General features: G+C 45.7%; 6 protein-coding genes across 6 annotated transcripts; 2 read left to right on the forward strand and 4 right to left on the reverse strand.

Annotated features, from left to right (window-relative positions):
• Positions 1–955: 955 nt before the first annotated feature.
• Positions 956–4858, reverse strand: cdm (importin-13-like protein cdm). The gene is made up of 8 exons (XM_001359922.4): positions 4495–4858; positions 3871–4367; positions 3124–3805; positions 2463–3062; positions 2197–2394; positions 1987–2124; positions 1369–1928; positions 956–1309 (listed from the first exon to the last, which is right to left on the reverse strand). Exons 1-8 carry the CDS (start codon positions 4663–4665, stop codon positions 1225–1227), a joined length of 2931 nt encoding a protein of 976 aa, XP_001359959.2. The 5' UTR covers positions 4666–4858; the 3' UTR covers positions 956–1224.
• A 241-nt stretch (positions 4859–5099) lies between these two features.
• On the reverse strand, positions 5100–6595 carry LOC6897966 (uncharacterized). The gene is made up of 3 exons (XM_002138029.4): positions 6476–6595; positions 6124–6416; positions 5100–6067 (listed from the first exon to the last, which is right to left on the reverse strand). The coding sequence occupies exons 1-3, from the start codon at positions 6515–6517 to the stop codon at positions 5251–5253; spliced, it is 1152 nt and encodes a 383-aa protein (XP_002138065.3). The 5' UTR covers positions 6518–6595; the 3' UTR covers positions 5100–5250.
• Positions 6596–6627: 32 nt separating this feature from the next.
• On the forward strand, positions 6628–8767 carry Arp5 (Actin-related protein 5). Its single transcript, XM_001359923.5, has 2 exons — positions 6628–7212; positions 7278–8767. Exons 1-2 carry the CDS (start codon positions 6709–6711, stop codon positions 8727–8729), a joined length of 1956 nt encoding a protein of 651 aa, XP_001359960.3. The 5' UTR covers positions 6628–6708; the 3' UTR covers positions 8730–8767.
• Positions 8690–9582, reverse strand: LOC4803178 (proteasome assembly chaperone 2). Its single transcript, XM_001359924.4, has one exon. It carries the CDS (start codon positions 9497–9499, stop codon positions 8756–8758), a length of 744 nt encoding a protein of 247 aa, XP_001359961.2. The 5' UTR covers positions 9500–9582; the 3' UTR covers positions 8690–8755.
• A 166-nt stretch (positions 9583–9748) lies between these two features.
• MED17 (mediator complex subunit 17) lies at positions 9749–12074 on the forward strand. Its single transcript, XM_001359925.4, has 3 exons — positions 9749–9941; positions 10002–11754; positions 11818–12074. The coding sequence occupies exons 1-3, from the start codon at positions 9853–9855 to the stop codon at positions 11899–11901; spliced, it is 1926 nt and encodes a 641-aa protein (XP_001359962.2). The 5' UTR covers positions 9749–9852; the 3' UTR covers positions 11902–12074.
• Positions 12075–12701: 627 nt separating this feature from the next.
• LOC4803180 (uncharacterized) lies at positions 12702–14504 on the reverse strand. The gene is made up of 2 exons (XM_001359926.4): positions 12966–14504; positions 12702–12899 (listed from the first exon to the last, which is right to left on the reverse strand). The coding sequence occupies exons 1-2, from the start codon at positions 13236–13238 to the stop codon at positions 12765–12767; spliced, it is 408 nt and encodes a 135-aa protein (XP_001359963.1). The 5' UTR covers positions 13239–14504; the 3' UTR covers positions 12702–12764.
• Positions 14505–14562: the final 58 nt, after the last annotated feature.

Below are 14562 nucleotides of genomic sequence, written 5' to 3' on the forward strand. Positions count from 1 at the left end.
TGATGCGTTACATACATACATCATATATGTATATGTATGTAAATGAGTGTATTTTTGTATGTAGTACATATATATATATATATATATATATATAGATGTTTAAATATACATATGTGGGGGTACGGGTGTCCATAATCGTATTCCTATTGATCCCAGGAATGCCCAGAGATTTGGTGTAGTTTCTTTTTTGGGGGGAGGTATTTACTGTGACACCGCCGGATGCTCGGAGCAGGATTGTAGAAGAGGAGGATCGGGAGAGCTGCCACCCAAAGATTGTGCCAATTTCTAAGCCTCCCAGGCACAGTGAACACCCTCTATATTATCATCCACATCGCAACATCAACATCATCTTCATCAACAACAACAACAACAGACTTGGACTATTGCTGGTCGTAGCTACTACTTCTATACTATATAGTAATCTAAATATATAACACTGGATCCGTGTCAGCCATTTGTTTGGTTTAATAGTCATTGTCTTTAAAAAGCGGATGGATATTCTCAAATGATTCTTAATGAAATGAGAAGATATTGATTGCATGTTGCAGGGAGCTGCTGGATCAAAAAAGTTTTGCTACCACTACCAAGTGCTGTACACAGGCCAAGAAAACGAAAGGCTTCAGTTTAGCTATAGACACACATACATATATATATATATATATATGTATATATATATATATTATATAAAGAGATGTATTTACATATTTTTTGGCATTATAGATACATACACGATATGGGGAAAAGTTGCAAAACAATAATAATAATGGCAAGGTCTAGAAAAAAACTGGGGATTAAAGATTCATAAAAACTTGAAAGGCAGATTTTTTTCATACACGAGGAAATGGTGAAAAATCGAAACTTTCTAAATTTTAAGAATAATAAAATATTTATGTATAAAAAAAATTAAAAAAAATATAAAACAAACAATAAATATAAATGAGTTATACACCCTATGGAAAAAATTGTAAATGAAAGCATGTAATTTTTGTAAAATTATAAATAAAAGTTTGTCTTGTCGAGAGTTTTTGGAGATGTTAAAAACTAAGGCGGTGGCGGGTGTGGGAGGTGCGGTAACAACAACTTAAGGTCGAGGAACATTTACAGAGTCGCCTAAATTACAGTCTAAATACATGGGACACAGGACAGAAACACATTTAGAATCCAGTTTCGAAAAGCAAAGGTGCGCGATTTGGTTGGCCTCTAAATAGCTTCAGGCTTCCACATTTACTGAAACTTTTCGGTGAGTCCGCGCAACTTGATGGCCATCTCCGACAGATGCTGTTGCAGCAGCCGCTTGTTCACCTTTTCCCTGTAAAACAGAAGTCGTTTATAAGCACTTTGCTGCATCAATTTTAAGGCCACACTCACTTGATAATCAAAGAAACATATCGCGACTTTTCTGCATCGTTTAATAGCGGTGTGGGGAAATGGGGGACGGACATCACGGTCTTTAGCCAGATGGCCAGCTCAGCAGGATACTTTTTGTTAAAGGCCAATATGATATCGGCAAACTTGTCCACCTGCGAGCGTGGCGTCAAATATCCCACGCACATCATTATGAAGTACACGGTCTGTTCGCCAGTTTTCAACACGACCTCGGTGATGTGTTCGTGGTTGCGCGACTGAATCGTAAAGTGTGTCATGAACTGTATGCCGCAGCGTATGGCACCGCTTTCGGGCAGCGTCATGCAACGCTGGCCGTAGTAGACGAGGCGATCGTAGGCCAGTGTCTTGTCTTCCAATGCCTGAGGTATTTTCTTCACAATCTGAGCCAGGCAGCCAAAGAAGGCCTCCATGGTGTCCGATATATTCGAGAAGTTCTGCTGTGGCGTGTTCTCAAATAGCTTGAAGCTGTGCTTGATAAACTCCCGCAGAAGTTCTTGCATATAGGGCTTACAGCCCTCTTCCCTGTAAAACATGACAATAGTCTGCGGAAGAGAAACTAAATTAAATGATTTCCAACAGAGAGATAGAGAGAGTACGCACTGTCTTGGATATCTCTAGCGTTGGTGCACAGCAGCGTGTCTGGAAGCTGGCCACAATAAAGTAGCACAGATCCTGCAGCATGGGCCGGAAGCTGCTTCTTAGGTTCATTATGGCATGCTTCATGGCGCTACAGGCGGCCTATAAGTTAAGAACGAGTATGATTTATAGCATTTAGTGCATCCAGCATATGGGTTAAACCAATCTTTTCACCTCTAAGACATCTAGCTCCTCCACCCACATCTCGGCAATGCGCCTAAAAATTGGCATTGTTCTTTGCATGACCAACAAAACGGGCTGGACAATCTGTATTTCCTTGTCCTCTTCACTCAAATCGGTATTCAATGAAGAAAACAGAGTGGAGATCATGTTGAGACGGAAAATTGTGCGAATCCGTGCCGTGGGAGTTTTCTGTAGGAATATAAGAAGCCTTTTTGTATTCATACATTTCAGGGGCAGTGGATTTTGGTTGCACTTACTCCATCAGATTGGCAAATGGCCTGCAACTCCTCAAAGCATGGACTGACTATTATGTCCAAGTACTTGGGTATACCATCGGGCGGCAAGAGGCTCATCAATTTGCCAATGCTAAACATCAGCCGCACCGAGTCCGAGTTCTTCATGCGCCCAGCGTTGAGCGACGCATGGCACGCATTGAGCAGCGGCTCGGCGTATGGCTTCAATTGCAGCTGACAGTCGCGACACAGCTCCTTCAGACCGAGCGTGGCCTGGGCCGACATGGACGAGTTGAGGCCGCGCACCAGCAGATCTATGGCCGCCGGTATATAGGTGGGATTCTCCATTAACCAATTGCAATAGGAACCAATTGTCTCCAGGGCCGTGCCCAGCAGCTTAACGTTCATTTTCTCGTATGGTATCTCGTTCAGGACACGCATCAAATTTGGAATTTGTCTCGAAGTGTCGTTGGTAAAGTGCTCGGCCACCGATTGAAACGAATAGATGCAGGCCTCCAGTTTGGTCCAGTGCGTCGGATGGCGTTGCATATCGGCTATGGCCTCGTCCAACATCGCCGACAAAATCACCAATATGTAATCGTGCAAGACATCATAGCAGTACATCTAGTAACAGGAGGGGAGGCATGAGCAATGTTTCTTTGAATTTGACTCAGTAAGCACTTACAAAGGTATCGGATATATCCTGTCTATAGCATCGAAAACATTCCAGATCATCAGAGCTCCATCTGTCCAGTGATTTCTCATCGGGCTGCTCCGATTTCCTCACCAGAATGCTGGTCAAGTGTGCGTACAGCGGCTTTATGTACTCCCAGCATCGGCGCTTGTGTTCCTCGTTTGTCATGGCGAAGACCTCGTCCTGCAGCATATACCAGAAGGCCAGGGCCATGGTGCTGCAGGATTCCTCAACCGGATAGATGCCCGGCTTGTCCGTGCAGTGTAAAATCTCCTGCACCATGCGATTCACTGTAATCGGTAGAATCGGATCCGGCGAGATGACGCCGCTCAGCAGCAGCGAGGAGTGGCGCTCCACGGCGGACACAAACAGCATGTAAATGTGGACGATGATGTCCTCGTTGTCATTATCCCGCTTCCACTCCATTTTTGTGATCTCACAGAGCGAGTCCAGATACATTCGCAGCAGAACAAATGCCGTCTTCGGATAGCTGTGGCTCTCCGGCTGGATCATGATGTTCACCATGGACTTGAGACAGTTCTCGGCCAGCTCATTCTCATCGGCGGACATGCAGCCATCGCCAGTTTGAACGGCGGGCCAGTAGCACTTGTTGACCACCTCCAAAAGGACAGCCGTAATGGTCACGCAAGCCTCCAGGGAGTAGCCAATATTCCTACGGGGCGAGAGAGTCAAGTCAACAATTACCGCATGCAATAGCGAAATGTGCATTTCACTCACTTGATCCAAGTGCCAACGCACTTGACAGCTCGTATCATGTTGCTGTAGGCCTCTGCATCCCACACGCGGTTCATCTGCTGCCTCAGATATGCCTCCATCGTCTGCAGAATGACCGGAACCCGCTTGCCGACTTCCGCTCGCAACGTGACCCGCTTCACTGAGGTGTGTATAACCTGCGCCTCCTCTGGTATGGCCGTCAGCACCTCCAGCATAATCCAGAGCTGGACGTCGGGCTTGACATTGGGTATGCGCTGGTTCTGAAAGGTATCAATCACCTCCTCAATGGCATTGGGCCACTCATCGAGCATGTGGACAATATATGCGCCCAGTGCAATGCACAGGCGATTGAGGACAATCTTTGGTCCGCCAGCAAATTGGACAATTTTCTCGAGAATCTTTTGCTTGAGCTCCTCGCGATTCTCCGGCGGCACTTCATTCCAGTGCTTCATCAGCTTGGCGTGCAGGGTGATTGCGCCAAAAAACTGCACCTCTTGGCTCTGCGCGGGAAGAGAGTAGTTTAGAGTAGAGTTGAATAGGTGCAAGCATCGTGGCATGTGTATGCATTCGCATACACGAGTATACATATTGAATTAATTGATGCGCAGGTCTATGTACATATCTTACCTTGCCCAGTTGCATTAGCTGCCATGAAAATTGCCAGGCTTGCGGGCTGCCCTCGGCCTCCGTAAGCCATTCGTGCGTAATTGCCTGCTCATGGGAGTTTGAGCGATAGAATACGACAACAGCCTCCTCCAGACGTGCAATATCAATGTTTTCCAAATTGATTCGTTCCATTTTGCCGTTTTAGAACTGTCCCGGGTATCGATTAGCTACAATTGATTGGTTTTTTGTTTTGATATTGCCTGAGGAAGGCCCAGGGCCCAGACTTTTAGCCAGGATTTTGCGACTCGGTTTTTAGTCACGAAGAAGTTTTTTTTTGTGCTGCTTCTTCTTCTTTGCTTATTGACCGAATATTAGGGTTGCCAACATAACAAATTCTTGCCGCTGATATTCTGATATGACACAAAACAAAACATACACACAATGTGCATTTATTGGGGGAAACAAAATTTAAACGGAATTAAATCTTATTTTATTAATCCAATTTGTAAAATCCAATAATCGTAGTTTAAAAGTTTTATTTATTTTAAGAAACAAGATCTGTCAAAACTTTTCAAGGCAAGTAGTCAAACTAACAAGTAGCAAGCAGTGCATTAATTACAAAAATATAAATTGTATAAATTATTGCAAATTTAATTAAAACATTGTTCATAATTTTGTCTTGTTTGTATTTATGTTAGAATTTTTTTTGTTCGTTCCTTAATTATTTTTCGGATTTAATTTTTAAAACGACGACGAGGAGGTTTTAAACAAATACATTTAAAAGAATGTAAATTGTAGGCGCCAAAAGCAGTATTTAAGCTTGAAGCCCTGCTCGGCAATAGATGTTTTGCTCCCACGATCAACGTAGAGCACAACTTCCTGGTTATCCAATATGATTGAAGCTGCTTTTTCGGCAAAATCGTCGCTCTTGGGATCTAACATAGTTCGATCCGTCACAATCCACTTATCCGTCACTATTCCAACGTTCTGCTGCTCGAAAAGTTTGAAAATAGTGCCCAATTCCTTGTCCTTTCCAATGATGGGCAGTATAAAAGAGCACTTTATCAAGCCAAAAAACTCGATAATGCTGAAGCATTTGTAACGGGGATAAATGGTGCTTGTACCATTGGCTATCCACTCACAGGTTTTCTTATCCTCAGATATAATCATTAAATTATTACCAAATACATTTACAGAGTCGCTCTCGCTGAACTGGAGGGTATCGCTGTCCTCGAATTTGTCAAAGAGCCCATGAAAATGGTCCATAAGAGAGTCGAATCCAGACGTTGAGTCGGTTTCATTGATCACCAAAACAAATTTACGCTTTTCTGGCATTACACCGGCATATATAAGTTCGTCATCTTCGCTCAGTCTTTTTTTTGCGCTACATGCAACTACTGTTTCGGCTGTATCCTTCACACCTGTGGTGTCCTCAGCAACTCCAGGTTGGGTGATATGAGACCCGTGAGGCTCGATTCTAATACACCCAGAAGAACATGTAGCTTTCTCTGTCTCTGGTACAATTGCCGTATTTACTGGATCGCATACGAGTCGCACACGATGCAAGTCCAAATTCTCCTTGGAAAGACGCGCCCTGAGTATTACATTTTAGACACATTCGTTTGTATTTAGAGGGAATGGTTTAATTACCTTTTTTCTTTCTCTATGGTCAAATTTCTAGTCTCCGGTTCTCCTTTCTTCTGATTGTAGCACTGGAATTGCAGAAAGCAGACGAATTCCTTCATTTTGTACAGCGAGACAGCCGTCCCGTTGATTTCAGCCACTTGATGATCCAGGACTGCAGACAACTTGCATTGGTCGCCAATGGTTTTTCCAAGCGAGTAAATCTGCTGCAGATCTGCTGGGATGCCTATGGACGGTTCCAGTAGCAGCTTCAGCTCATAAACTGTCGCATCATCATCTATTGGCAAAAGTAGCGGCAGCTGCGAAGAAATTATTGGCATTATACTGTGTCAACTATGCAGTATTATTTACTGCTCACCGTTGAGTTTCCCTCAGACTCCAACTTAAATTTTACGTACATTTTTTAAATAAATTAAAAGAATGCACGCGGAAAATTTTGCACTTACAGTTATATTTCAGGGTTGTCATGCCTTGCAAGCAAGATTGGCGCTGTATGGAGTCGGAAGCTAAGTGCACCTTCCAACACTTGAGTTTGTTTACCTTGATTGTCCCGCATATTGAAATTGCTAATTCCTTTATAAAAGCATCGAAATGGGTTCGCCGAAGCGCGTTTTGGTTATAGACAATGGTTCATACGAATGCCGTGTAGGCTGGAACAACACCAAGGAGCCAGCGCTACGATTCAGAAACGTCTTGACCAAACCTCGCAAAGATAGAAAGAAGGAAGCCATTCCGGACACCACAGACGGTGCCCCGACTCCAGTCGCAGCTGAGGTACCAGCCGAAATACAAGTCGGCAATGACATAACCAACATCGAAGCAGTGCGGGCTCATCTAAAGTCGCCATTCGAGAGGAACATCATAACCAACTGGAACCATCAGGAGCAGATCTTTGATTATATTTTCACCAAAATGGGCTTCGAGGGAGAGCAGAGCATAGCAAATCCGATTGTGCTGACCGAGGCGCTGGCCAATCCCAACTTCTGCCGCCAGAACATGAGCGAACTGCTATTTGAATGCTATGGCATTCCAGCCGTTTCATATGGCATCGATGCCCTCTACAGTTGGGAGCACTATCAAAATCGTCGCAAGAAGGTTGACCCACCCACAGCCACTATCAAAAATGTGTGATTTGATTGATTAAAGAGTTATATTTGCAGGTATTGGATGCCCTCATCATCTCCTTTGGCTACAGCACCACCCACGTGATCCCAGTGCTGAATGGCAAGCTCCAGCTGCAGCATGTGCGTCGCCTGAATGTCGGAGGCTATCACATTATCACATATTTGCTGTGTTTGATGCAAATGAAGTATCCCGTGCATCTGAATGCCATCTCCATTAGCCGAATGGAGAAGCTGGTCCACGAGCATTGCCACATTGCTGTAGACTACAGGGAGGAGCTGCTCAAATGGGGACAAATGGACTATTACGAGGAGCACATCATGAAGATCCAGCTGCCATACAATCCAGTCACGGCCACCAACGCTTTGCTCACAGCCGAGCAGAAGCTGGAGAAGCGTCGCGAGTTGGCGATGCGCCTGCTGGAGATTAAGAATCGTAGGGAGGGCGAAAAGCTGCTCGAGGATGAGCAACAATTGTTTGTGTATAACAAACTTCGACAGCTCTATGAGCAGGATAAGCTGCAGAAGTTCGAGCTGGCTCTGGCCCAGCAGCAGATTGGCAATCTGGATGAATTGGACTCGCTCATCAGCAAAATTAGTAATCGCATCAAGCGCATCAAGGAACGTCCCCTGAGCTCACCAAAGCCCAGCAAGCAGCAGGAAAAAATTGACAAAATGCCAAAGGCCCCCGAGGGCGTATCCCAGGCGGATTGGTTGGCCGAGCTACAGAGCAAGCGTGAGCAGCTACTGCAGCGCAAACAGACCCGCCAGCAGCAGCGACAGGAGCAGGGAAAACGGCACACGCATGCCGCGCAGGAGCGGATGCGTATCATCTCGACGCTGGCGCGCAGCGAGAAACGTCGCAAGGCCAATGGCGAGGAGGAGGACGATGGCTTTGGCATGAACGACAACGACTGGGACGTGTACAAGCGCATCAATCGCTATAACGACGACAGCGATTCGGATGCCGACAACGAGCAGTTGCTGGAGTTCGAGAAAATTCTCAGCCACTACGACGTGAACTTTGATGATGGCAATGCGGTGCAGACCCAGAGCGCAGCGGAAAACTATCAATTGCATTTCGGTGTCGAGGATATCCGTGTGCCGGAGATTCTCTTTCAGCCAAGCATGATTGGGTCCCCGGAGGCGGGCCTGGCGGAGCTGATAGCCTTTGTGCTGAAGCTCTTCACCGCCCAGGAACAGCAGCGCATGGTAGAGCACGTCTATCTAACCGGCGGTTGTGCTCAGTTCCGTGGTCTCAAAGAGCGTCTGGCCAGGGAGTTTCTGGAAATGCGTCCTTTCCAGTCAAAGTTTTCCATTTACGAATCGGATGATCATACGCTGAGCGCCTGGCTGGGTGCCTGCGTCCAGGCCAGTCAGCCCAACTTTGGTCAGACGCTGACAACGCGTAAGGATTACCAGGAACACGGCAGTGAATACTTCAGGGAGCATCGTGCTAGCAATCTCTTTTATCCTACACCGAAAGATTAACATTTATTTGTCGAAAATATACACAACTAGAATAGAAACTCTGTTACATCGTTGCCAAAGAGCAAGTTCCAGGATTTAGGGACGGTCAGCTTGAAGCTGCCATCGCCACCGCCGCGTAGCTGAAGGAAGTCCTCGCACAGTTCGTTCAGTTCTCTCACGATCAGACTGGCATCTGTGGAGTTGTCGCCCTCTATTAGGTAGCGGAACAGCAGCATGACTTGCACTTGAGCCTCATCGAAGGCCTTGAACAACTGCAAGGCATTGCCGCCTCCATAGATAGCCTCTCCGGTGTGCTCCTTCCACTTGATGAGATCGGGATTGCCAAGCTGGGCAGCGTGGGCCAGCTTAAAATTCTCACTGGCACGGTAGGCCCAGGGCGATGCCTCAATAACCCGTTTCTCAAAGCCAAAGCTGCCACTGAGAATGATCACTCGCTTGGCACCTTTGATGAGCTCCACCAATTGCTGCTGGAAGTTGCGTGTGTGTCGCGCGATCCACGGTGCCCGGAACTGTATGACCAGCAGCTTGTCCTCGACTCCCTCGTACAGCTCACACGATGAGACCTTCTCGTTGGGTTCATGCTGGTAGGCAGATGGACCGAAGACCGGTATGAGCGCTGGATGGGTGACGGATCCAATGCGCTTGAGCTGTTTGGAGGCAATCAACAGGTCGCAGGCGAGTTGAGCCGCATTTCCCACACATATGCTGGGTATAATGACAGTGTAATCAGTCACATCCAACGTCTCTTCCTTACTCTTTAGAAACAACATAATTATATTATTTATTTCGGTTGGAGTCCAAAATGAGAAGTCAAAAAATATGAAAGTAATGTTTTAGTGTTGTAAAATGTTCCAGACAGCCACAGTAAACCTGATGGCAACTCTACCGTATGCTTACTATTCTAAAATAAATGGTTTGCAAGCTTAAAAACTACCCATAATATTGTTGCAAATTGAATAATTAAATTGCATTATTTCCAGCCACTTTTTTTTAATATCAATACCATTGAAATAAACCGATTACTGATAGTCTCCTTTATCGATTGGCAACCGCAGACGCTTGGCAACTCTACCTCTTGCTTGCATTTTTTTGCCAATGTTTTCCGGCAAATTCGTCAACAAAAATGTCCAATTCTGTGAATATATCGGTGGAAACCACTTGCGAGAACCAGATACGAGAGATTGGATATGATGGCACCGAGTTGTACCAACCGTAAGTGCTCGATTTGAGTGAAACTGGCTTTTCTCAACAAGTTGTTGATGAACTTTTCAGACCGCCGACTCTATCCGAGAGCCTGGCCAAGTGTGCGGCCCGCATAGACTTCAGCAAAACATCGCTGGACGATCTGAAGAAGGAGGAGAAGACAGCCGCAGCTGCTGAGGAAGAGAACAAAGATGGTACTCAGTTCCAGGAGAGCCTTTGGCCCTGGGATGCCGTGCGGAACAAGCTCAAAGATGCGCTGACCGAAATCTGTGTGCTATCCGATGTGATTTCCATAGCCAAGGACAAGCGATATTTGGTGCTAGATCCTCTGCTGGAGGAGGGCGACGATACAAAGCCCATTGTTCAGGTTTATAGTCGGAAAAAGGCTATCTCACAAGCGGCCCAGGTTTTGCTGAGTGGCGCCGAGCGTCTTCGCAATGCCCACAGCGAACAGCGTAGCCGGAACGTGTCCGACTTTCACATAGAACTGTTGCGCCTGCGTCAAAACTGGCGCTTGAAGAAGGTATCCAATGCGATCATAGGAGATCTCAGCTACCGCACAGCGGGATCGAAATTCGGAATGAGCGGCACCTTCGAGGTAACCAAGGCGGAGGAGGCATCCGACGACGACAGTACCAGCACCTCGACTACCAGCAGCACAGCCACCAACAATGGCATGCAGATGAAGGCCAGCTCCGCTCTGAGGGTAATTGTACCGGCTGAGCTGCAAGGTGTGGCCTACATTAAAGTCATCACGCAAAAAGACCAAGAGGATCTATGCACAGCACAGGTGAATCTGATGGGACACGGTCCTAACATAACCGCTCAGGTTGGCGTTTGGCAGAAGACGCTGGAGTTTGCCCAGAACGTTCTCTTCTGCAAGGAGCTCTTCGCACAGCTGGCACGCGAGGCCATTCAGCTGCAGGCGCCTATTCCGCATGTGGTCATTGGGAATCAGATCCGAGCCACCCTGCTGCCCAATATTCAACTGATCATCTCCCTGTGCCACTCCACCACCTTTGACTCCAACCAACCGGCTCCGATTAACGATCACGATCATGTGCTGGAGCATTCCCTTCACCAGTTGCTGCGGGAAGTTCACTACAAGAATTCGCACCATCCGTTCCCCCATCCGGCAAGTGCTCCACTGGGTCCAACGAAGAAGCGTATGCTGGCCGGTCCCATGGCTGCCGATCGTGAAACGCTCCTGGACATGACCAAATCGCAGACCATACTGGAACAGATCATTGCCCAGGCCCAGCATATCTTCATGCGCAAGCGCACTCAGTACGTGCTGGATACGCTGGCGAGGGATGTAAAGGATCCCCAGATTGTTTCCCACTGGAATGCCATGAACAGTCCCACCATGTCCTGTGTGAAGATCAACATAGTTACTCACGGCTACGATGCCATTGGGCGAACTTCGCTCGTTATCCATGTCAAGGAGCGTTCACTGAAGTGCATCTGTCGTGACGGACGCGTCATGCGATTGTCCTATGAGCCGCAGGAGCTGCGTGACCTGATACTTTGCCAAATAAACTCTCATCAAATCTCCTGCTTGGTCAGCCTGGCCCGCTGCATGGCCTGGACGGTGCTCTCGAATAGCAATCATCTGGGCATTGGCAAGGTGGAGCCTCTGGGCAATGCCAGTTCCTGCCTTCTGGCCTCCCCGAATGGTGATCGCATGATAGCCGTTCAAATACGCTGCGATCCTCAAATTGATGTTAAAGTTTACATAGCGAGAAGTCCGCGACAGGACTTCTTTCCCAGTCCTTTGGTGCCGGAGAAGTTGTGGGAGAATCTGGGTGGCAATTTCAAGGAGGTAGGTCTCAGCTCTAGTCTCATATTCTTTAATATTTGCTAATATTTTCTCAATCTTTGTCAGGTGAAGTTTGATAAAATCGAGGGCAAGAGTTTCCTGAACAAAATGGAATTTCTGATGGCCTCACTCACCAGCAATACGGCCTAAGGAGGCAATAGGGCCTAACCAATATAAATATTGTTCGTAACTCGATTTAGTTCTCTGTTTAAGGAATTTTAAAAGTAAAAGAATTATAATTAAGGCTATCTATCGATCTAATATTTATATTAATTTATTGGACCTATAAAAAACAAGCAAATCTACAACGCCGCCAAAAACAAGACATGCAGCGTATAATTTCAACAATAGACGACCTATCAACCACCTTCATCGCCGAAACCCTACCATTTCGCTCCCAAAACTTGTAAATTGTTGATCTGCATGGACAGCCTATCCGCAACATCCTCTTTACGGAAGTGGGATCACAACAAATCTCAACAATCCAGGAAATAAGACAAATTTTAAGCTCTCACTTAACAAAAAGCACCATACTGTGGGCTCCCAGCCACCAAGGAATCAATGGAAGACGCAGGAGACTTGCACCATCTATGCTCTTTACCCCTTTCAATGGTAGGGACATACAAAATCGAATCAAGCTACACCTCGACGAAAAGAAACTCTCGGAATGGGCATTCTTTAGCCATAAAGCCCAACTGATTTCACATCAGACTACAGTCTGTCGTCGGCAGAAGGGCATGCGGGACGTTCATTCGTTCATCCTCACGGGAACGACGTGGACCTCCTGGATACCTGCAGTCTCTTATATAGCATAAGGTTGTACATTTTTCGAACACATCGCCCTTGCCCTTGCAAACTAAATTAAAAATATAGCGTAATATTCCCCAAGTTTCCAGTCGAAGGCCCCAGCAGCTAGTACTCCTTAAATTCAATAGATCCAGTAATGTAGATTAGACTTCATTTGTTAAATAAATATGTATATAGTTATATTCAGAGAGATGAATCCGTGGGGATCAGTGCATCAGGCTGTAGCTGACGTGATTGTTCCATAGCCTCGGCTGATACAAGTGCACCTCCGGTGTCATATTTCGCTGATGGGTGATGGTGAAGGTGTCCTCGAGGCTAACAACATTAGCGCGATTGGTGCTCTGCAAGAAGACAGAAGAATCGGTAATCTCTGAACTGCCCTGCACTAGCTTGGCTGTTTGGCTCACCCAGCGTTCTAGGTCACAGAAACTGATGTTGTAGTTCTGCCCCCGTGGCTGCAGTGTCAGCACCTCCTGATCCCCAACAGGTTGGGCGACACGCAGATAGAGTCCACGATTGGTGGAGAACAGAATGGGAACTCGCTTGGCCGGCGCCGAACCGGCTCCAGTTGTGGCACCAGCAATCTGTCGATAGGTAGGGCAATGGTTCACCGAGGCTACAGTCTCCGCCGGCGGCTGTCTGTCCCCTGCGGCGCCAACAGCAGTGCGCACCAGTCCCATGCAAGTGTGGAAACAGGACGACGCCACTTTGTTGCATTAATGCGAGTATTTGCAACTTGCAAGGCCTGATTTCTTCAGTGCAATTTGATGGACATGCATTTTCCCTTGCCTTCCCTGGCCGCTGCTTTATCGATTTTTTGCCTTGTGCAGCATTAGCCGCAACGCTCCTATCACTACTGACCACTGTCCGCTGAAAGTGTAATTAACTGCTCAATTTGTATGGGCCCCCATCGAGCGGGCCGGTTGCCCCGACAACCCAATGTATTCCTCGACTGGCCACCCGACTCTCCTCCGACACTAAACTGCACTGTCCATTCATTAGCCACGTTCGTGTGCCGGGCCAATTGGCTCTGTCTGTCTGTGGTTACCGAGACACGGGCCTGATAACATGCCGCACGCACTTTGCTGCCAAATTGTTCAATTATAACAAAAACAGACAACTTTTCCAAGAGATCGGCCCCGCCAGATTTCCAGCTGTGATTGCAATGAACAAAACCATTATCTACAAGAGTGGAAAATGCCATAAATAGTACCATTCCAAAGCCCATTATTATTTGGAGAAAACAGTTGCAGACGGACAGAGTCTGGGTTCTTTTTTCTTATATCTATTGATCTGATTGCTTTCCAATTCGAAAACAAATTAAAACCACATTAGATCTTTTTTTTTACTTTTTACAAATATTGTTTTAAAACTTTATTTCATTTTATATTATATTGTTGTTGTTGTTTTGTTTGTGTTGTGTACTTGTAAATTGTATAATTAACACTAAAATACTTATTTAAACATATTTCCATATTCAATCGGTTTGTTTTGTATTCATTTCGTTTTTTTTTTTTTGATTTTTTTTCTGGGTTACGTTTTTGCCATTTTTTTGTTTTTCTCATTTGTTGTTTTGGGTGGGGGGAGGGGGACAGGGTTGGGGGCATTTATACTTTTGTTTTACTTATAATTCCGCGCCATTATACATACATATATGTTTGCTTGCTTTTTTGTTTTGTTTTGTTTTGTTTCGTTTTATTCTTTTAATATAGATCCAGCAATTTAAACGCTTAAACCGTAAGCGTTAGTAAATAAATTTAACTTAATTACTATTTAAGTTTTTCTCGCTTGACGCATCATGGATGCGGCATGCCACATCGTTTAGATTTAAATCAATGCAGCATATACTATAAATTGTCTCTCGTACATATTTTTTTTTAAATTCCGACACATTAAACATATACAATATTTAAAATAGATTTTTTTCGCATTTTTTTTTCTTTCTTTAAATTATTTTATCAATTGATTTGCGTGTGTTTCGTGTGTGTGTGTGTGTGTGTGAAG

The sequence above is a fragment of the Drosophila pseudoobscura genome, chromosome 2 (assembly GCF_009870125.1).
Source record: "Drosophila pseudoobscura strain MV-25-SWS-2005 chromosome 2, UCI_Dpse_MV25, whole genome shotgun sequence".
Lineage (NCBI taxonomy): Eukaryota > Metazoa > Arthropoda > Insecta > Diptera > Drosophilidae > Drosophila > Drosophila pseudoobscura.